Source organism: Sphaerodactylus townsendi, linkage group LG17 (genome assembly GCF_021028975.2).
Source record: "Sphaerodactylus townsendi isolate TG3544 linkage group LG17, MPM_Stown_v2.3, whole genome shotgun sequence".
Lineage (NCBI taxonomy): Eukaryota > Metazoa > Chordata > Lepidosauria > Squamata > Sphaerodactylidae > Sphaerodactylus > Sphaerodactylus townsendi.
Genome location: NC_059441.1, coordinates 15,039,289 through 15,062,378, shown reverse-complemented (window position 1 = coordinate 15,062,378; position 23,090 = coordinate 15,039,289). Strand labels below are relative to the sequence as shown.

Here is a 23,090-nt window from a genome sequence, read left to right as displayed (position 1 = left end):
CGATTAATACCGGTGATCATCAGTCTTAACATCACCGACTCCACCCGCTAAATGGCTCCTTCGATTACTAACGCTCGGCGATCAATCAGCACACATCACCAATCTTCACCGCTACCGTATCATTCTACCGATTACTGTCGGCGGATCACTGAAGGCCTTATAATCACCAATCTTCACCGCCAGTCATCAGTCTTTGTCATTGATTAATACCGGCGATCAATCAGCTCCACATCAATCAATTCACCGTCATTCACTGATTACCCAACGCTCGGCATCACGGCTCCAGGGATCAACTCCACCAAGAAATATCATTCCATTATCATCGGCGGATCAATAGTCTTAAGATCAATTCCACCCAGTCATTCCACCGACACCAACGTCATGATCAATAGCTCCTAACACCGCACCCAACCAATCCGCCTCACCGATTATTAACAAGCTGGTGATTAATAGTTTTAAGACATAATTTTACCAAGTAGCTGGTCAGTTTCGCTGATGTTAACAAACTGGTGATTAATAGTATTAAGACACAATTTTACCAAGTAGCTGGTCAGTTTCACTGATATTAACAAGCTGGTGATTAATAGTATTAAGACACAATTTTACCAAGTAGCTGGTCAGTTTCGCTGATATTAAGCTGGTGATTAATAGTTTTAAGACACAATTTTACCAAGTAGCTGGTCAGTTTCGCTGATACTAACAAGCTGGTGATTAATAGTTTTAAGACACAATTTTATCCAAGTAGCTGGTCAGTTTCGCTGATGTTAACAAACTGGTGATTAATAGTATTAAGACACAATTTTACCAAGTAGCTGGTCAGTTTCACTGATATTAACAAGCTGGTGGTTAGAAACTAGGACCTCAAAGACCCAGCTTCAGATCCCACTCTGCCCTGGGTGACCTGGGGCCAGTCACACCCTCTCGGCCTAACCTACCTCACAAGGTTGTTGTGCAAGAAAGGACTTGCTTGGAAGAAAGGGGGAGAACAGCTTTCACCGTAGGAGTGAAGTAAAACAGCACATAGGAAGCGAGTTCCCTTCTTTGCAATGGCAATTTCTCCTCTCGAATCCCCCCCCCCCTTTATTTATGAGCTGCTTCAGCCGGAACCCTCGCCCGCCTCGCCCGTCCCCCAGCCCGCCGTACATGCTTGGAGGTGAGGGCGGTGATGCTCCGGATGAGGCCGCCCAGCCTTGAGGTGGCCGAGCCGCCGCCGGGCCCTCCACCTCCGGCCGCCCCGCCGGCGCCGACGCCACCTCCCGCGCCCGGCCCGGGCTGCCCCAACAAGCCGGGCAAGGCGCTCAGCGTCCGCTGCACCACGTCGCTCATAGCCGGGCCGACGCTCCGGCTCCGGCTCCGGCTCCGCTCGGGCGCCGCATCCCCGGAAGAGTAGGCCGCAGCCTGCCCCGGTCGGCCGCCTCCGCCGCCTCACGTTCACTTCCGGGCTCCTGAGGAGAAGGCCGCGCGCTAGGGCCGCGTTTTCCTCGAGAGTAAGCTCTCCTCACGGAGGCGAGCGGGGCTTCCTTCCGAGTAGACCGGCCGGGCTAGGCCCGAGCGATGAGGGGAAGCCCGGCCTGGTGTGAGGAGAGGCCGCGCGCGGCCTGAGGTGATTCCCGCCCGCCGCAGCCCTCAGATTAGTTTACTAAATGCACGGAGGTTTTTTTGTATATATGAAATTTTTCCAAACGATATATGAATTTTTGCAAAATAATAATAATTGCTATTATTATTTATTGGATTTATAGGCCGTCTCACCCCTGAAGAGCTCGAGGAGTACAACTGTTCTCAATAAGAGCACATGAATAATATAGGAATAATAAAGGAATAATAATAAAGTAATAGTAATAATAAGTAAAAGTAACAATAAAAAATAAAAAATTAATGTATTTTAATAATAACAAAATAAATTAATATATTTTCAAAATAGTATATGAAATTTTCATGTAAAATAATATGTGAAAAATTTCATAGATATTTATGTTAGTAAACACACATCTGGTCCAGTTCAGTCAGCTTTTAAAAAATATTTTTTAATTTAAATCTTTATTTAGGGACGAGACTTTGAAAGACACAGTCAAGGGAAAGAAATCCCAGAATGCAGAGACAAACAACAAATATCAATAATAAACCCATTGGTCCTAATCAAATAAAAGAAAGAAAACAAGATGAAAGAAAAAAGAACAATCAAACCAAAATAAAAATTATTTTGAAAAATTTCAATGAAATGAAGCTAAGTTCAGTTTTCATTCATTATATATTAATTTATATTAGTAAACACGCATCTGCTGAAGTTCAGTCAGCTTTTTAAAAAATATTTTTTATTTAAATCTTTATTTAGGAACGACAGACTTTAAAAGACACAGTCAAGTGAAAGAAATCCCAGAATACAGAGACATACAACAAATATCAATAAACCCGTCGGTCCTGATCGAATAAAAGAAAGAAAACAAGATGAAAGAAAAGGGGAAACAAAGAGAACAAACAATCACAAAAATTAAAAATTATTTTGAAAAATTTCAGTGAAATGAAGTGAAGTTCAGTTTTTATTGCAGTCGAAGAGCAGCATAAGGTAAATAAAGGAAAGGAGAAAACTATGAAGCATGATAAAACCATGGATATGCAGGTAAAAGGATTTTTTTTATTGTATAAGATTTATATCCTGCCCTTTCCCAGCCAAAGTTGGGCTCAGGGTGACATGCAGGAATTAAAAATAGAATAATACACAAAATAGTGCACCTACAAACCCTTGATGATGTAAAAATAGCAGTATTTTTCAATTTGAATTTATTTTACACATTTAAATAACACACACACAGAAAAATAAAGATCCCGATCTAGTTCCCCTCCGCCCTTATAATAATAATATTAAATGAAAAGGGGGGGAAAATCCCATACACAAACACCTGCACCTATATATGGTGATTTCCAGCCACCTCACTAAGGATCCAAGCATAAATCTAACTTCGTGCTTATAATTAATATCTACATGTTTTTTCACTTTCAGGCTTTTTTATAAAAAATTAATTTTTTAACAGCATGCCCATGAGCCTTTGCTAAATATGCAAATTATTAATTTGCATATTTAGCAAAGGCTCATGGGTATGCTGCTAAAAAAAAAATTTTTAATTCATTTTTCTTTTTAGTTTTATACCTTAGCCATCCCAGAAGGGCTCAGGGGGCAACCACAACATGTTAAACCTACATGACAGGCAAAAGTCATAACTTTAAAAATGCTCTCCATCACTGGAAAGATAGGCCAAAGGCAGGACCTAACAAGCCTCAGCCATTAATATGCTAATTGTAGCCAGGGTTTTTGGAGTAACTGTACTGGCATTTGAGCTGGCATGGCCTCAAACTGCCCAAATCACTTCCCGTTTTGCTAATTTTAATGGGCAGGTGTAAGCAAACTGCTACTTTGTCATTCACAAAGTATCATTGGACATGCTGGCAGGGGCTGATGGGAATTGTAGTCCATGAAGCCTCGGACTGCCCTAGGCTTGCCACCACTGGTATAGGTGCTCTAAAAGCCCAGGCTACTCAGAGACATGATAACAAAGATGGCTTTTTAGTTTGGCCTATCTCTCAAGTGATGGTGAGCATTTTCTAAAGTTATGACTTTCACCTGTAACGTAGGGTTCACATGTTGTGGTTACCCCTGAGCCCTTCTGGGATGGCTAAGGTATAAAACTAAAAAGAAAATTGAATTTAAATATTTTTTAACATCATACCCATCAGCCTTGGCTAACAAGCCTCCTTCATTAACGTGCAAGGTGTAGCTGCCGTTTTCAAAGTATCTGTACTTGTACTGGGCCTGGCTATTTTATCCTGCACTTGGCAGGGGGCAAGGCCCCAATCTACCCAAATTACATCCCATTTTTCGACTGGGTATGGACAGGTGTAAGCAAACTGCCATTCTGTCATTCACAAACGGCACTCCCCATGAGACCATGATCCCCCTGTGGGACAAAGTGTAGGTGCTCTAAAAGCCCAGACAACTCAAGAGACATGGCCCACCCACCCTAATGGAGGGAGGGGAGGGGTGGCATGCAAGGGAGGGGGAGGGGACCCGGCATCTGGACATGGCCCACCCACCCTGAGGGAGGGGAGGGAGGGGAGGGGTGGCATGCAAGGGAGGGAGAAGGAGCGGGAGGGGACCCGGCATCTGGACATCGCCCACCCACCCTAAGGGAGGGAGGGGAGGGGTGGCATGCAAGGGAGGGAGAAGGAGGGGGAGGGGACCCGGCATCTGGACATCGCCCGCCCACCCTAAGGGAGGGAGGAGGGAGGGGAGGGGTGGCATGCAAGGGAGGGAGAAGGAGGGGGATTATCTGCATGATAATCAGGGAGGCTTTTTAATAGGCATGGTCCTGCCTTTGGCCTATCTCTCAAGTGATGGTGAGCATTTTTAAAGTTATGACTTTCACCTGTAATGTAGGGTTAACATGTTGTGGTTGCCCTGAGCCCTTCTGGGATGGCTAAGGTATAAAACTAAAAAGAAAAATGAATTTATTTTTTATTTATTTATATTTATTATTAGATTTAGGAGCCGCCCACTCCCGAAGGGCTCTGGGCGGTGTACAACAGGGCACAACATACAATAATACATATAAAGTAAAACTCAAAACATAAACTCTATAGCATAGCAGCAGTCCATTCCAAACAATTTAAAACAATTTTTAACAGCATACCCATGAGCCTTTGCTAAATATGCAAATTACTGGTTAAAACAGTCTTCTATTTTTATTTGTAGTCCACCTTTCCAGGCTGAGACTTAGGACTGATTCATCCTGTCAAAGGGAAAGGTAGGGTTGCTACACACGGTTTCCTCCTGCGTGGTGAAAAGTGATAAAAGGCTGAGCCCGCTTATGTTGGGGAGGACAGGATGTGAAATTTAATAAAATTTAAAAATTCCAGTCCTTGGTCAGCTTTCACCCTGGGTTTGGAGCCAATTGCACCGTGGCCCTCGCCGTCCACTTACGCCACCCTTTTGGCTCCATTTGGGGAGTCGCAGCGCCGGGGAGGGTTTTCGAGTTTCTCCCCCCTTTGCGCTACCAGGAAAACTCACTGGAGGCGGCATGGTGCCATCTCTGGCATACGGTCCTCACCTGTGCAATCCATCTGGATTGGGCTGGAAAGCTTAGACTCTGAAAATCTTGTTGGTCTTGCAGGTGCAACTAGACTCAAATCTAAGGCCCCTCCCATACATGCAGAATAATGCACTTTCAATCCATTTTTCACAATTGTTTGCAAGTGGATTTGGCTATTCCACACAGTAAAATCCAGCTGCAAAGTACATTGAAAGTGGATTGAAAGTGCATTATTTTGCATGAAGGGGGCAAATTGTTGCACTACAGACCAGCATGGGCGCCCCTCTGAAACTGAACTACTCTGTTATAATGTGGCCCTGTTAGCTTTGTAGACAGCTGTCCTGAATGACTCAATTTTTCGATGTTTGGGGAGGGACAACAGCATAGGAACCCCATAGTGGGTGTGTGGAGTTTTTTTTTTCTGCTACAGATCCATGGGTCACAGTGATTATCACATGAGCATCATAAATTTCCTGTAAGTAAAGATTCTTTACAGCCATCGCATTTATGTGTGGCTTGTGCACAGGTTAAAAAGGAAATTGTGCTGATTAATAATCTGTATTACCTCAAAGTATTATCTTACCACCGTGATGTGTTAAGTCTGTGTTGTAATTTTGATAGATGGAAAAACTTTAATGTGTGGGGCATTTGGAACACTTTCATATACGACATTGACGATGCTCTTAGACGTGAGTAAATCTTGAGATACCAGAAGGTGGCACCAAAATACTACATTCTAAATAAGAGTGTCTGCGGGTTTTGAGCATTTTCTTAGGAAGCCTGCCTTTCCTCGGAAGCTTATTGAGTGTTGTACAATCAGATCAGTAACAGTAGGCCAGCTTTCTCATTCCTGCTGATTGTTCCATGTTATTCAGTTATAGTATGAATTGGGTGTGTTTGTGGTAATGGTTCAAAGCAGTCCAAAAGGATACCACTGAAAACTGCCAAGAGATTCCTCATGTGCCCATTCATCCTGGCCTATCTTTGTGTTTGCGTGATTGTATTTCTCTGTCCTCTTCCTAGGTCCCCTACTGCCCCACACCCTATGAAATTTCTCATGGCAGAAAGATGTTATCACACCTTTGTGTGCCGATGATTGCATTTCTCCATCTTCTTCCCGGATCCCCTGTGAAACTTCTCACGAGAGAGAGAGCGCTGTTATCACACTTTTTTTTGCTTTTTCCGTGGCACTTCTCAGCACAGCACAGCAGTAGCTATTGCAGTGATCTAGCCAGTGTGCGAGACTTCACAAACTGGAATGATATAATTAAGGAAGAAAAGAGAAGGTGCAATAAAGTTGCGACTAGCTCATGAGGTGTTCCAGGCCCCGGACAAGCAGAAGTAGTTTGCTGTGGCCACTTTTTGCAAAGCAATCCCAATTTTCCTTCGTGTCCTTGAATGCAAGCGAGGCCAACCCTCCCACGCATTTTGACCCACTCCGGTGAAACTGGGCTATTCAGACTGCTATAATCAAGGATTATAGAAAAACAACAAACAATATTTCAGATGAGAATGAGTGAATAAGGGTTTGATGGGAGCAGTTAATGATGACAAAGACGTGCCAGGGTCTGCCAGCAGGCATTCTTTTGGATTCGTGGGAGTGCTGCCCACACATTTTTGTTGTACCCATTTTCAAACTGTCATAGCAGAATAGCACTGCTTATCCTCTACCCCTCAGAGGTTCCCAGGACAAAAAAATTCTGGTGAGATTTACATAAAAACTGTGGCAGTTCAAGAGGTAAAGACTCAGAACGGTCTAGGCCAAAGTATGCTTCAAAAGGCTCAAGCTGTCTTTCAGATAGAATGTTGGCCTGCAGGTTATTCTTTTTTGTTTATATTTATTAAATTTCTAGACCGCTCTGCCCTGTTAGAGAGGTTTACAATCTTTACATTACAATCTTTACATTAGAGCCCGCACGGCTCTTTACACAAGAGCCAGCATGGAGACTCAAGGTGGCTTACAAGCTCCTTTCCCTTCCTCTCCCCACAACAGACACCTGGTGAGGTATGTGGGGCTGAGAGAACTGTGACTAGCCCAAGGTCACCCAGCAGGAATGCAGGAGTGCAGAAACACATCTGGTTCCCCAGATAAGCCTCTGCCACTCAGGTGGAGGAGTGGGGAATCAAACCCAGCTCTCCAGATTAGAATCCACCTGCTCTTAACCACTACACCACGCAGGCTGAACTTAGAAACTAATTTGATTGTGATTGAGATTATTTTATTAGGAGGATACTATTATGAGGCAATTATTATTATGAGGAAATTATTTTAAATTTAGTTTGTTAGACTGTCTTGTAAATTTTACACCAGTCAGTGACCATGATAAATATGATTGATTGATTGATTGATTGATTGATTGATTGATTGATTGATTGATAAAACAGTGTAGATAGAATCATATATGCTGCCCTGAGCTTCTTGCCAGAAGAGAAGGATTAAAATGAGACTGCTGTTCAAAGCTGTTTTAAGAGTCATTTTAATATGTATCAATTTTGCTTGTGGTTTGTGAATAATTTTCTTAGTTGCATTCTACTGCTATGGATCTGTTTGGTTGTATCCTGCTGCTTTCCATACATTCCTGTTTCAATAGTTTATACTCCTGCCAATAGATATTTTGAATGCTAGTTTCCCTACTCCTAGACTAACAGTTTAACTATTATACCAGTAACCTATCTTATGGGAGCGTTACACAGATTCCTGGGAAGTGCTTTGAAAATGCATAAGATGCTATATCGCTACAAAGTGATATTATTATTAAATCAATATTTTCATCTGGCAAATTACTTCTTTCAGTGTATATTAGATTGCTGTATTGTTGTTATCATGTTTCTGACTACATTTCTAACAATGTATTACTCATCTTCCTTCTGTTTTTGTTATTTTATTTTTAATTCCTCAAGAACCAAAGGACAGAATGGATTCTCATTCATTCCTTCTGAATCTGGAGTTTGTATTTCTGGAGGGGAAAACGAGCATGTAGTAATTATGGTAGAAGGAGGAGAGGAAATTGCTTAGGATCAATTGGTGTTTACGTGCATTAGCAAATTTGGAAGGCTAATTTAAAGACCTGCTACATGGTCGTTAGCACAAGGCTGTGACAGAAAATCAAGGAGTGAATAACTGATCGACCGGTTTTTGTGCCTTGATGTGAAATCTTTGGTTTAGAGTCCATGCTGTGGACACAAGAGAGATTCTTGGCCCCCGGGATTACTGTTGCTGGTGTGGACTATGTGAAGGCGGGTGGTTAAGGGCTGTATTGGGTCCCCTCCCGTTCTTGATAGCTATTAGCTTTAAGGTAGTGAGTTATTGTGTTGTAGTTGTGTTGTGCTAGTGTTAGGGTTAGTTGGATTTGTTAGGTTTCGTTTAGTGATAAGATATTGTGTTTTAGACGACCCACTGGGCTAAGCTTTTTGCGCTAACACAGCTGTCGTTTATTGGGGGTTGGTTTCTAGGTCTTGTATTTTTCTGTGGTTCACACTACAGAGGGAAAAGTCGCCATTATATTTCTATTGCTTAGCTGTTGATCATGTTATTGTTGCCTCTGGTTTTTAGGTTTTTTCTCTCTGTATTTTACCTGTATTGTCTTGTATGCCAATAAAGGCTTGGTGCTAAGGTGCTAATCCTCTTAATATGCTATTAAAGTTATTGATGCTGCTGTTTAAAATGTTAGGTTATTGTTGGTTATAATGATATGTTTTATAATGTTCTGCTTACCGTTGTTTATAATGTTATACCTTGATGCTATGTTATGGTGCTATGTTTATTGATTCTGCTTGATGTTGTGTTTTGAGGCTGTAGTATGACGTTATAATTACTGATGTTGTTATGCTGTTGTGCATTGCCCTGAGCCCTTCGGGGGAGGGCGGTATATAAATTAAACATACGATACGAGACCTGTGCTACAGTTAACCATGTCGAGACATACCACTAAAATTATAGGATGAATAAGGATTAATCTGAGCCCCTGCATCAAATATAACTCAGAAGTGAGCTTCCATAGAGCATACTACCTCCAGGGAAGTATTCTTATGTCCTGACTTGAATGGCGCCAGCTAGTCCGATCTCATCAGATCTTGGAAACTAAGCAGAGTCAGGTTTGGATACTATTTGGATAGGAGACTGCCTAGGAAGTCTGGGGTAGAAGAAGAAGAGTTTGGATTTATATTCCCGCTTTCCCTCCTGTAAATAGACAATCCCTTTTCCCTTCCCACCCCCTCACAACAAACACCCTGTGAGGTAGGTGAGGTGGAGAGAGCTCCAGAGAACTGTGATTTGCCCAAGGTCACCCAGCTGGCATGTGTTGGAGTGCACAAACTAATCTGGTTCACCAGTTAAGCCTCCACAGCTCATATGGCAGAGCGGGGAATCAAACCTGGTTCTCCAGATTAGCGTGCATCTGCTCTTAACCACTACACCACGCAGAGGCAGGCAATGCCAAACCAGACTCTCTCCAAAGTTAAGCGTTTTTAAGTTGGAGTTGTAGACATGTTTAACTTGGTTGGAGATTACAGTAGCAGTGAAAAACATCCATCTCTTCTGTAGCCTTCGTTTGCTCTTTCTGTTTTTCTATCACATGCCTTTGAAGAGCACAGCTATCCCAACTAAGAACAAAGGTGGCAAATGTTTAGAAGTATGAATAATTCTGCATTCTTTATACTCAGATGCCCAACTAGGAAAGCAGCACACTGTCTGTATGAGTTTTCTTACAAGATGAAATTTTGACAGGCGCCTCCGCAGTCGTTGAGACGTAATCAACTATGAGAGAGAAAATGATATATCTAATCCAGAAGGCAGAAATTCCTACTGGAAGTTCCCCTTACACAATTTGTCCACCCTTGAAACTCAACTACAATCATGTCTTCTGTGTCCTTTAGACATAAAATCCAAGAGAAACAGAAAAGGACATTTATCATGCCGCTGGCCTGCATTTTTTTTCTCTTCCCTTGCTTGGCTACTGTTTAATGCACACCCACATTCTTCATTCCTGCCAACTGACAGAGAGACCCCGAAAATCTCTTTTCACCCTGCATGCCTGCTTTTTAAAAATTCCGATCATCACAGCAGAGAAGGTGAACTGTGGCTCGATTGATTTATTATATCCTGCAGCTGTTGGAAAAATGAAAATGCCTTGTGCAGAGGGTGTGGGCAGAACGTTAGCGCCGGGCTGCTTTGTATTCTCGTCCCCTGCAGCGGGATTGAATTTCACCGAGAGGGAAAGCCTGTTCTAATATCGTATACTGGTAGGAAACCAATCTTTTCTCACCAGGTGGGGCCTGACATCCCCGGTTTACCCTGCTGAAGAGTCGCTGCTGTGCCATCCCTGCCCTCTTAAAGCCTCAAGAGCTGACTGGCAACATCACCATCTATTACAAACATAAATCATACGCCCTGTGCGTCATGTAAACGGGCAACACTTGTTTGTTTTTCTTATAATCTCCAGTGATGTGTTTGACCTTTTCTCCCCCTGGAAGGAGGACAAACGCTTGCTTTTGTGGGTGGAGATTTTGTACGTTCGCCCATCTGGAGGCAGCAAGCAACCCTTTGCTTGCAGATCCGACAGTTTGCTGCCTGATCTGCGAAAGCTGCTCTAGCCAGCAGCCGGGTGAGGCTGGAGAGCTTCGTGTAGGACCAGGTGGTGCACGGGGCTCCCATATCCGCAGCCCCCCCTCCTTTCCACTCTCCTCCCACTGCTGTCCAGAGCTGTCAACGGGGAAAGGAACTGGCTCATCTACTGGCATCAGGGGAGGCGAAGCGAGAACGGATCTAACCACATCCCTGAGCAAAGTGCCTGATTGCCTTTCCCAGCCGCAGATGACGTCGCTGTGACTTCAGCACTAGCGGGTCTGGACAGCTCCTGTCCAGGAAGCTAGCTGGGATCTATGCTGAGCCAGTAGGGAGGTGTCAGTACAACAAAGCCAGCCAAAGTAAGGGGCTGCAAGGACCCTCCCCTTGATCTTGCTTAGCAGCCCCCTCCTCTCCTTAAGCTCCGCCAGGAAAGCTTTCTTCGAAGCCACTGCCGAAGCAGCCCAGAAGACTGAAGGTAGAGAAGGATGTTTCATAAATTACCTGTCCTGGTACCAGTGCTGGCCTTGATCGTAGGCCAGGTTCATGGCTTCCCGAAGCCCGAGAGTGCCAGAGGAGGTAGGTAACTCATTCGAACTTTGCATGATTGTAGAAGCCATTTTAAAACTTCCTGGTATTTGGGGCAGCTGTGGTCGCTTCCTCTGGCAGTTCATTGCCTTAAAAGCACGGAGAAGAGCTTTAAGGACCTGATTTCGATTTGCCACATAGCACACTGGCATGCCCGGCTATCATTTGCCCTTCTCTTTAGAAATTAGTTCCGAGGATCTGGTTGTTGGGTTTAGTTTTGTTGTGATGGTCAGGATTGGTGAGTTTGGCTCATCAAAAAAGAAAAGGGGTAACTTGAATGTTGATCTACTGGACACCTGGAGAAAATGAATGTTTATGTTTGTTTCTTCTAAATTTCCTTTCTGGTTGGTTTGCATCACTCTGAAGTGTGTTCTTGGCAGCCTTGTCTGTATTGCAGCAATTTCCAAGTCTCTCTTTGTGGGCTTGCTGTGAACGTCGGAGATCTTTTAAGCTCTTGGTTTCTCTAATCCGATTATAGGTCCCTGCTATTTTGGTCCAGCTTTTATACAAGGTTTTAAAAATGTGTACCGAAGGTTTTCTGATGATAAAACACAGAGATAGTTCAGCCTGAGAAGGTATTGAAGGGGCTCTTAGACAAAGGCAGGAACCAGCCCAAGTGTTTGTTCTCTAATTTAAAAGCTCCCCTCCCTGTGAGTTATTTTCAGCGTTGTGTTGTTTTTTATAATTATAAGCACCGATATTTATAGAAACGTGTGGCACAAATTTGGTAAGACCTTAAATACTATGATTTGCTTATAGTTACTTTGTAAGGTATGAGGGTGTTTATGTATCCCAGTTGTATGTGTAAGTGTATGATTACATATCACAGTTGTATGTATACGTATGTCCCTTTTCTTAGATAAAACCATACACAACAGAGAATTAAGCGTGGAGAGGCCGCTAGAAGAACAGGTAGGTAAAATGTAACACCCGATCCAATATTCTGTGGCATTTTTACAATGATCAGATAAGTTGATAATCTTGCTTCATCTGGCAGGAAAATCTCAATGGTTTCTAGGAATAAAATTTCAGAATGGTAACCACGCGAGATGCCGTAGTAAAAATAGCAGAGCCCTTTGCCACTATCCGGGCAATTAACCAGCCTGAATGCCTGCATGCTTACATGAATATAAATCCTACAGGGTTCGATGGCGCTCACGTCCAGATGTGCCCAAGATTCCAGCCCCGGGATTGTGGCAAGAGCCTGTTTTATTAGCTGCGTGGAGATCAGATTCATGCAACTGATCTTTATGTACAGCATCCTATTCAGAGAATTTCAAATTCAGCTGATAGATTTAAAAAACCTCTAGCTATGTGATCCATAAAACTCAGCAATAATAGAATGAATTTAAGGAGCAGCCGTTAAAATGGCAGCAACATAAAAAGAGATCAATTAAAAGCTTAGGCAAATAAAAGGGCTTTCAGCAGTGGTGTAGTGGCTAAGAGCAGTGGCTAAGAGCAGGTGCACTCTGATCTGGAGGAACCGGGTTTGATTCCCAGCTCTGCCGCTTGAGTTGTGGAGGCTTATCTGGGGAATTCAGATTAGCCTGCACACTCCCACACATGCCAGCTGGGTGACCTTGGGCTAGTCACAGTTCTTCGGAGCTCTCTCAGCCCCACCCACCTCACAGGGTGTTTGTTGTGAGGGGGGAAGGGCAAGGAGATTGTAAGCCCCTTTGAGTCTCCTACAGGAGAGAAAGGGGGATATAAATCTAAACTCTTTCAGCAGGCACATACATGCCAGTAGGGATGGCGTCAGATTAGTGTCTTCGGGGAAACAGTTCCCTAAGCAGGGCACCAACACAGATTAGGCCCTGTCTATTCCTCACCTCTGAAGACAGTACTTCACATGTCAGTTCACAGGCATATTGATTGATGAGGTGGTCCTTCTGATGTTGATGTATCTGCCTACTGAAAGCTCATGCCACAATAAATGTGTTGGTCTTCAAGGTGATTTGGATGCTTGAGCCATCTTGAGCTGGGCAGAAAGGCAGGCTATAAATATTTAAATAAGAAAAATGCTTTGAATGTTTAAAAAAAAGCACTAGGAGAAAACGATTGACTACAGTTTTCCCATTTTCTGTTTCCAGTAAGAGCCTTGTCTTGATAATTTAATGGACTTGTCTCTCCACCCCACCCCCAACAAAGTCACCATGTTCTATTTTTAAATAATCTATCCTAGGCATATTTCTGTTGAAGCATTTTGAATGCATGTCTTTGCTTTAACCTTTGCATGTTGGAAAACCTTTAATGTGTCTTAAGTAGAGGTATAAGTAGGAGAAAAAGTCATTGCTGTCATGTGAACACAGGAAGATGCCTGGTATCCATGGTCCATCTAGCTCAGAACTGCTCCACCTGGCCAAGAAGGGTCTTTTCCAGTTCCTTTTACCTGAGATCCTTTGACTGGAGATGCTAGGGATCCAACTGGGGACTCTACCAACAAGCCCCAGCCATGATCCCTTTCCTTCCTAAACTACGCCCATGTAGTCAAACGTCCTCTTGCACCATGTAGTGCAACATCTTCTTGAGAGCCAGCGTAGTGTAGCGGTTAAGAGCAGGTGGATTCTAATCTGGAGAACCAGGTTTGATTCCCCACTCCTCCACCTGAGTGGCAGAGGCTTATCTGGTGAACCAGATTTGTTTCCGCACTCCTACATTCCTGCTGGGTGACCTTGGGCTAGTCACAGTTCTTGGGAACTCTCTCAGCCCCACCTACCTCACAAGGTGTCTGTTGTGGAGAGAGGAAGGCTTGTTGTGGAGAGAGGAAGGCTTGTAAGCCCCTTTGAGTCTCCTTACAGGAGAGAAGGGGGGGATATAAATCCAACTCTTCTAAAAAGGTAATTCATAAGTAACCTGATGGCAGTAATGAAGGGAGGGGGAACCAGGGCATGAACTGCCCGCGCGCGCCCTTCCACCCCTGGCCCTGCCCCTGACACGTGACTGCAATGACGGCGCCTGGGACGAGCCGCCCCAGATGTCCCCATTGCAGCTACGCCTGTGCCTGATGTCTGGTTGCTTTGAACCCAGGGGATGGGAGAGCTTTTTGTTTACCTTTTCTAAAATACCAAATCTCAAACTTTGGGCGACATCATCGGTTTCACTTCAGGATATCCATGCATTTTCACCCAATATGTACAGTTTGTTGGGAATTGTTTGTTGGGAATTGGCGGCAATTTTGGTGGGAGGAAGGAATTTTTAAAAACCCTAATATTTTTTAAAACAACTTTTTTTGGGGGGGGAGAAAACGACCCTCTTTCAGTGAAACAGTATAATTCAGTATAAAAGGGTCTAGTCCTAAATTATTTTTAGGCAAGTTTTCCCACCAAGTTCCAAACAAATGGTGCAAGCCAAATCTTTAGGGGTTAGTTTTTCCCAGGACATCAAAAGTAACGACTGTGTATTCTTTCTGCCATTCCCGCCAAAACAGATTGCCGAGGCAGAGGAAGACAGAAGGAGCAAAAACATCCTAGCAGGTAATTCTCATTTTACTTGTGAATTGCCCACTTGTAATGCTGATCGCGCAAAGATGTGAGATGGCTTCTCATGCCTGTGTTATAAATCTTCCAGAGAATAAGCCAGAATTCAGAAATTATTCCTTTGTTGATGACTTGAACTTGCTCAAGTCGGCAGCAGAAAAAGAGAGGAAGGAAAAGGAAAGGGAATCAATCAGAAGCTCCCTGTATGACCAGCAAGACGCCCTTGATGATGCAGATTCCACCAAGAGTCGCAGGCTAGTGGATGACTATGACTCCACTAAAAGCGGTCTGGACTATAAATATCAAGGTACTTCGTCAAACGTCACGCTCGTAAGAATTTGCTTTGAATGTGTATTACGTATACAGATGAGCCAAAGAGTGACACTCGAGGGAGGGCGTGGTCACGCTCCTCAGTAACCTCTAGACGATCAGCCACATTTTCGTCTCTTGCCGGAAAAGAAATAAATTGCCTCTTGGCACTTTAAAAGCGCATAGATTTATTGGGCAGGAGCTATTAACTTTATTCTGGCAGATTCATGAAGTGAACAAGGGTGTTGCGCTTGGGCGTGGAGGTTTGTAATATTTATGACACGAAAAGCAGGGAAAGCGAACGTGCTCTCTTGTTTCCTCTTCTGTTTTTTGAAAGAATGTGTGAGTCTATCCCATCTCTCTTTAGCTGTCTTGTTTTCAAAAGCTCCGGGTTATTTTTGAATCGTTGTCTGTTGACGGATGGCCTTCGTCAGCCAGAAGGTTGTCTTGATCGATGCGACATGGGTTTCTGTTCTTTTCACGCCCACCTCGCTGTTTCTTTTGTTACCACTCGAACAATCCCCTTTGTCATGTTCCCAAGGAGGGATCTGGGACCAGTCATGTTATGGTATTGTGAAGTTCTGGCATTAGTCATTTCCCCAGTCACTGCCCCAAACGTTAATCCAACTCTGTCTAATAATTATGTAGAGTTCTTACTATGTTAAGAATGCGTCTCTCACCGGGGCTTTCCCCACTCACCTTCTGCTGCGTGCCGCTCTCGCGCCCCCTCAGCGCACGTCATTCCTGGCGCGCTCTCGGGGTTCCCCACGACCCCGCGCTCAGCGCAGGGTCATCAAAAGGTTCCGTTTCTTCAGCGCCAGGAATGACGCGCGCTGAGGTGGTGCAAGAGCAGCAGCGTCGGAACGGCTGTGTGGTTGCCGCCCTTGCAAGTGGGGAAAGCCCCACTGAGTCAGATCATTGGCCCATCTAGCTTAGTTCTGACTGCTCTGACTGTTGAGGTCTTCAGAGTTCTGGTATTAGCCTTCCAAGGCCTTAAGCGGTATTGGACCTACATATCTTCAGGACCGCATCTCCCCATATTGCCACTTACTGGAGGGGAACCTTTTAAAGGTCCCTGGCCTAAGAGACATCCAGCTGGCCTCAACAAGAGCCAGGGACTTTATGGTTCTGGCTCTGACCTGGTGGAACAGGCTACCAAGTGTCATCAGGGCCCTGCAGGAGTTATCTCAGTTCCGCGAGGCCTGTAAAACGTGGCTGTTCCACCAGGCCTTTTCTATCTAGCCAGCTAGATTACATGATATGTTTTCCTTCAGCCTCCTAGGGGAGGGGGAGAGAAAGAGGTTTTATCGCCATCTGTTTTTAAATATCTGTTTCATCCCTGTTTTAGTGTTGGTTATTTTACATATTGGTTTTAAAGCTTTTAATTATTATGTTATTGCGACGTCTATGTTGTAACCCACCCTGAGCCCTACAAGGGTAGGACAAGATAGAATATTGAGAAATAAAATATGAATGAATGAATGAATGAATGAATGAATGAATAAATAAATAAATAAATAAATGAATGAATGAATGAATGAATGAAGTAGCAGCATCTACTATACGAGACCTTTTAAGCAGAGATGCCAGGGAATGACATTCGAGCCTTCTTACAAGAATGTGCTCTGACACTGAGCCATAACCAGTGGTGGGATTCAGCCAGTTCGCACCGCTTCAGCAGAATCAGTTGTTAAAATGGTGCTTGTAAACAACCAGTTGTTAAATTATATGAATCCCACCACTGGAACCAGTTGTTAAATTATTTGAATCCCACCACTGGCCATAACCCCTCCCAAACCAAAGCGGGGCAGTTGTACCCTTAAGTACATCTGCAAGACATAACCCCATAAAGCCAAGTCAGACCAATGCTAAGTGACTGTCAGAAGCTTTCTGAGGATCCAGCCATGGGCATTCCCCGCCATTCTGTTTGAGGTCCTGTAGCTGGTAATGTCTGAATTTGAACCTGGGGTCTTTGGCAAGCAAAGCTTGTGCTGTACCACACAGTTCTACCCCTGGGTATCAGGGCAGAGACACACATGTTGAACGCACCACTTTGTTGTGCTTTCAGATGACCCCGATGGACTTCATCAACTCGATGGCACCCCGCTAACTGCCGAAGATATTGTCCAGAAGATTGCCATGAGAATATATGAGGAAAACGACCGAGGAGTGTTTGACAAAATTGTTTCCAAGCTTCTAAACCTGGGACTCGTAAGTTTCTGGACATCAGTCCCTTTGACTGACTGACTGACTGACTGACTGACTGACTGACTGACTGACTGACTGACTGACTGACTGACTGACTGACTGACTGACTGACTGACTGACTGACTGACTGACTGACTGACTGACTGACTGACTGACTGACTGACTGACTGACTGACTGATCGAGCTAGCTTGTATACTGCCCTCCCCCGGAGGGCTCAGGGCAGTTCACAACACAGATATACAACACAGTTAAATAGATAAATAAACTTTGTACATCCAGTACTGGGCCTTATTAAAATACAGCGCTCAAATTACAACATTTCATTACAAAAGGCAACAGATGTAGAAAATAGAATTCTGAACTGGACGGGCACTATGGTCTGGTCATAGTTTGCCTAGAGTGCCAAAAGGCCTTGGGTCAGCCCTGGATGGGTCACCAAACCAAGTAAATTTGGACTTGTGAGTCACCATACCAAAACAGTTTGGGAACCACTGACCTATTCTAGTCTGCCCTTTGTCCAGAGTTGAAGTTAAAAGTATTTGTCATCCTGCCAAGTGTCGTGAATTGTTATGATTGCTGACCATATTCCAGAGGTGTTCCCTGATACTGAAATTGAATCTAAGGTTGTGCTTTGGCTCCAACAAAGGTCTGACTAACAAAAGAGTTTTGTGTTTAGATAATTAACATGGATGTATTCCATCCCAAAACGAAGGCTTTGGGCCAGTCTCCACTTAACGATGCCGTTGTGCCATTGAAGGCAGCAGGATTAATCTGATGGAAGGGCCAAGAAAAAGTAGTTCAGGACTGCAGCTTAAATCACTGGGATGACTAGGGAGAGGTTTTGTCGAAGGCTTTCATGGCCAGATTCAACTGGTTGTGGTGGGGTTTCCGTGCTGGGTGGCCGTGGTCTGGTAGATCTTGTTCCTGAAACAGTCTGAAACAGACTTTTCTCTGTGATGCACCTCTGAAGATGCCAGCCACAGATGCAGGCAAAACATTAGGAACAAGATCTACCAGACCATGGCCTCACAACCTGGAAAACCCACCAGAACTGGAAGGGGTTTTGTTTTCATTTGTCTGTCTTCCAAAAGCTGGACTATCAAGTCATCTGCAGAGTGGTAATGAGAAATGTCATATCTCTCTCTCTCTCTCTCTCTCATTCTGTTTTTCCACCTTTCAGATCACAGAAAGCCAAGCCTACATACTGGAGGATGAGGTGGCTGAAGTGTTACAGCAGCTAATTGCTAATGAAGCCAAAGATCGGGAAAAGGCGCCTGGAGATCTTGATTACCTTCCAAGCAGAATAGATAGCAAGGCTGAAGAAAAACAGGAGGAAAAAATGGTAACGCTTTTAAGATAATCGTTTTGGCCCAATTACTGACAGAATGAATAGACACGCGCACACACCCCCGCGCACACACACACAGAGGATTTTTTTCTTGCTTTAGGGAATTCAGCTTCTCTACACTGAACTAATTAAGGAAGTTTTGAAGGATGATCACTAAGACAGTTGTCTGCAATACATCTCTTGAGTATTAAAAGTATAAAATTAAAAGTTGCCTTCCTTTTCTACTGCCGTGCTGTACTCTTACGCAGTATATGAAAGTAAGGATCTGCAGCCTTTGTGCTTGGAGATTCCCTTTAGCAACTATGAGATGACAAGAGCTGTCCTTTGTTAATTTGTCTCATTAGTGGCCATTGTGAGAGCCAGCGTGGTGTAGTGGTTAAGAGGAGGTGCACTCTAATCTGGAGAACCGGGTTTGATTCCCCACTGCCAGTTGAGCTGTGGAGGCTTATCTGGTGAATCAGATTAGCTTGTGCACTCCAACACATGCCAGCTGGGTGACCTTGGGCTAGTTTAAAGAAAGGAAAAGAACCTGTCTGGCTCTACTGCGAACTATACAAATCTATTTTAATGAAAATAATTTAAACATTTATATACCGGAACCACAACTCCTAATCAACAACAAAAACATACATATTATAAACAACAACAATCAAACAATGAGCAATACATACACAGAGGATCTCAAATAAAATAATATCAAGTCTCTGTAATAGAGTAAGAGATCCACTAATGACCCTGGGCTAGTCACAGCTCTTCAGAGCTCTCTCAGCCCTACCCACCTCACAGGGTGTTTGTTGCGAGGGGGGGTGGGACAGAAAGGATATTGTAAGCCCCTTAGAGTCTCCTTACAGGAGAGAAAGAAGGGAAATAAATCCAAACTCCTCCTCCTCCTCTTCTTCTCATGGACCCAAATGGAATAAATCGAGATGTAAGGCATTGTCTTACTGTCGCTTCAATTAGGAAAAAAAAAAGGAATCCGACTACAGTGTGGGAATGTTTCTCTTTTGATTTTGGTATCTGTGTTTACATACATCCATTTTTAACATTTTGCATGGAGGTGCCAAAAAATATGGACCAAGACGATACCTTGGATAACACTTGGACTTCCTCTAACATGTTGGAAAGAAGGAACGAGCTGCCCCCTGAGGATAATTTCGAAGACCTCCAGTATTTCCCTAACTTTTATGAGCTACTGAAAAGCCTTAACTCAGGTCAGTTTCGTATTTGCAAGGCCACTGTGCTTAGCTTATTATTTTCTATTATGTGATGGGCTAAAAAATGTCAGAACATTTGTAATTACATTCAAATATTCAATTTAAAAACTGACACCTTGTCCTCAACTACCCTCCTCACCACTGTAAACATGGCAAACCACGTTTTAGTGTTTTGGTGAGATGATTCTTGTAACCACTGGAAGAGATTATTCTTGGTTGGATGCGATGTGAATTCTCAGACTTTAGCACTTGAACATGCAGACACCTTTCCTGTTTAGTTCCTGTTTGTGCTAAACCCGCCCCACAGACATGACAGCTATATATATATATATATATATGAACATGCATGCCACCCCTCACTCCCTCCCTTGCCTTGCATGCCACCCCTCCCTCCCCTTCCCCTCCCTCCGCTAGGGTGGGTGGGCCATGTCCAGATGCTGGACCCCCTCCCTTGCATGCCACTCCTCACTCCCTCTCATCCCCACCCCTCCCCCTCCGTTGCATTCCACCCCTCACTCACTCACTCACTCACTCCCTCTCATCCCCACCCCTCCCCCTCCCTTGCATTCCACCCCTCACTCACTCACTCACTCCCATCCCCATCCCTTACATCTCTTACATTCCACCCCTCACTCCCTCCCTCCCATCCCCACCCCTCCCCTCCCTTCCATTCCACCCCTCACTCCCTCCCATCCTCACCCCTCCCCTCCCTTGCATTCCACCCCTCCCTCCCATCCCCATCCCTTCCATCCCTTCCATTCCACCCCTCACTCACTCACTCCCATCCCCACCCCTCCCCTCCCTTGCATTCCACCCCTCACTCACTCCCATCCCCACCCCTCCCCTCCCTTGCATTCCACCCCTCCCTCCCATCTCATCCCATCCCCACCCCTCCCCCTCCCTTGCATTCCACCCCTCACTCCCTCCCATCCCCATCCCCACCCCACCCCTCCCCCTCCCTTGCATGCCAACCCCTCACTCCCTTTCCCTTGCATGCCATGCCCTCCCTCCCCTCCCTCCCCTTCCCTTGAATGCAACCCTTGTCGGGTGGCCGTGATTTAGTTACTAGCTTTCATTTTAACTTTGCAGGTTTTAAGCTCTGGTTATTTTGAGTTAAGGAGTATTATTGGTTTTGTTTTGCAGGTAGGGTTCGGGTTCGGGTTATATATTATTTATATAGGATTATATATATATTATAATCTCCTGCCTTTCTGTCTCCCCTGTGCCCGTTCTTGTACATCTTCTGTGGCCAGCCAGAGCGAGCTGGGTAGAACAGGTTATCTCCCTTTACCTTGAAGGAAAGGTGAAAACAAATAAATAAAGCTAAACTTGGTTGATCCAAAACAAGTTTTGAAAAAGAACTCATCTCACCTGCCCATAGCTGAGAGCTCCTTTGATGCTTTTTTTAATGGCAAGGAATTTATTCTTTTTCCTTTTGTGCAAGCCACATTGGGCATCGTTAAACAGGAGGGTAGGATATACATGATCAAAACCAGTATATGAATTCCTTCCTTCCGAGTGTGGCCCAATCGTGTTCCCAATTTTGAAATTAGTCCTGTGCCTGTTTCCACTGAATGCTGTTTTCTTACCCCAGAGAAAGAAGCCAAGGAAAAAGAAACCTTGATCACGATCATGAAAACCTTAATTGACTTTGTGAAGATGATGGTCAAATATGGAACCATTACGCCTGAGGAAGGTGTTTCATACCTGGGTAAGTGTGCATTTAGAACTGTTTAGGACAGGGGTGGGCAATTATATTTTTCCATGGGGCCGCATAAGAAACAGAAAATATTGTGGAGGGCCAGGCCCTCCTCCCGTCCAGAGGGGGCATGCTCAGGTCAGCCCTTCCCGCTCCTTGCCCTTCAGCGGCAGTTTGCATAGCAACAGTCACTTGCTCTCGCCACCCTCACCACCTTTTCTTCTCACGGCGCTTGCGCAATGTGGCGGGGCTCTGAGGGTGGGGAGAGAACTACAGCTTTTAAAAAACTCTCTCGCGATCCTCCCCATCTGTTCCTGACACCGCGCCTGCGTAAGAAGGCGGGGCTCCCAAGAGGGGGAAGTGCGCACGCGAGCGTGAATGACCGAGAGAGGCTTTTTAAAAATAATCCCAGTCTCGCACCACTTCTCCCGGCCACCATTTTGACGACGGGTTCTTCTAAAGCAGGAGCCAGTCAGGGTCATCCGGCGGGCCGGATGTGGCCCGCTGGCCGTATAATGCCCAGGTCTGGTTTAGGATGACATGGTTTCTCTTATGGCATGAATACTGGCAATTGTATTGTCATCTTACACAACTTCAAGGTGGTTTGTGTCAAAGCAATCATTTTTTTGGTGGCAAGTTATTTTAAGCTGTCTTGAATTGCATCATTTCAGGATTTTAAGACCTTGTAATTTGAAGCAATTTCAGTCAGAGTGAGGAGACTGAACCCAAACAGACAGATGCCATAAATTGCTATGGAGCTATGATTTCTATTGGTCCTTTGCCCGAGAACAATAGAACGTGTCCTGGCATTTAAAAATCTACATTCCAAACCTACTGATTCTGCTGTCACTTGGGACAATGAAATGGCCTTTCCAGTCTTTGTTTCAAGAGAGCATGCAAGCACTGTGGCATCTCTGGCTTTAAAAGGATCAGGTGGTACGTGATATAAAAGACCTCTGCCTGAAACCCCAGAGAGATGCTGCCAATCCAAGTAGACGGTGCTGACCTTTATGGACCCATTGCTTGATTCATTATAAGGTACCAGCATGCGTGGCAGCCTGCTTCTGCGTTCATTCGTTTCCCACCCAAGGACAGGCGCAGCGGCTGCGTCCTTGCCACAGCCCCGCCCAGGAATGCCCCACCCCCGGAATGCCCGACCACACCCCCATTGTGCCCCGCCCAGCCACATTGGCGCTACGCCACAGTTTGAATCCCACCACCATGGGAACCTGTTACTAAAATTTTTGGATCCCACCACTACCTTCATGTGTTCCGCTAAGGATTCCCCACTCCTCCACCTGAGTGGCAGAGGCTTATTTGGTGAACCAGATGTGTTTCTGCACTCCTACATTCCTGCTGGGTGACCTTGGACTAGTCATAGTTCTCTCAGGACTCTCTCAGCCCCACCGGCCTCACAAGGTGCCTGTTGTGGAGAGAGGAAGGGAAAGGAGCTGATAAGCCACCTTGAGTTTCCTTACAGGAGAGAAAGGTGGGATATAAATCCAAACTCCTCCTCCTCCTCTTCTTCTTTGCTGGATCCTGTGACTCTGTTCTACTACCAGCCCCATCCAATGGGCCAAGTGCCTGGCCGCACCAGCCC

The 23,090-nt window shown here is 44.8% G+C and overlaps 2 protein-coding genes across 2 annotated transcripts in view; one reads left to right on the top strand and one right to left on the bottom strand.

Moving 5' to 3' along the window:
• AP4E1 (adaptor related protein complex 4 subunit epsilon 1) overlaps window positions 1–1,620 on the bottom strand; it is a 37,638-nt gene extending 36,018 nt beyond the window's left edge. The window contains 1 exon segment of the mRNA XM_048481796.1: window positions 1,144–1,620. Coding sequence (XP_048337753.1) covers window positions 1,144–1,326 — 183 coding nt within the window. The 5' untranslated portion in view covers window positions 1,327–1,620.
• An 8,666-nt stretch (window positions 1,621–10,286) lies between these two features.
• The window catches only part of SCG3 (secretogranin III), a 36,798-nt gene continuing 23,994 nt past the window's right edge, over window positions 10,287–23,090 (top strand). The window contains 8 exon segments of the mRNA XM_048482172.1: window positions 10,287–11,226; window positions 12,095–12,147; window positions 14,663–14,708; window positions 14,803–15,018; window positions 17,089–17,231; window positions 18,410–18,571; window positions 19,635–19,788; window positions 21,386–21,502. Coding sequence (XP_048338129.1) covers window positions 11,136–11,226; window positions 12,095–12,147; window positions 14,663–14,708; window positions 14,803–15,018; window positions 17,089–17,231; window positions 18,410–18,571; window positions 19,635–19,788; window positions 21,386–21,502 — 982 coding nt within the window. The 5' untranslated portion in view covers window positions 10,287–11,135.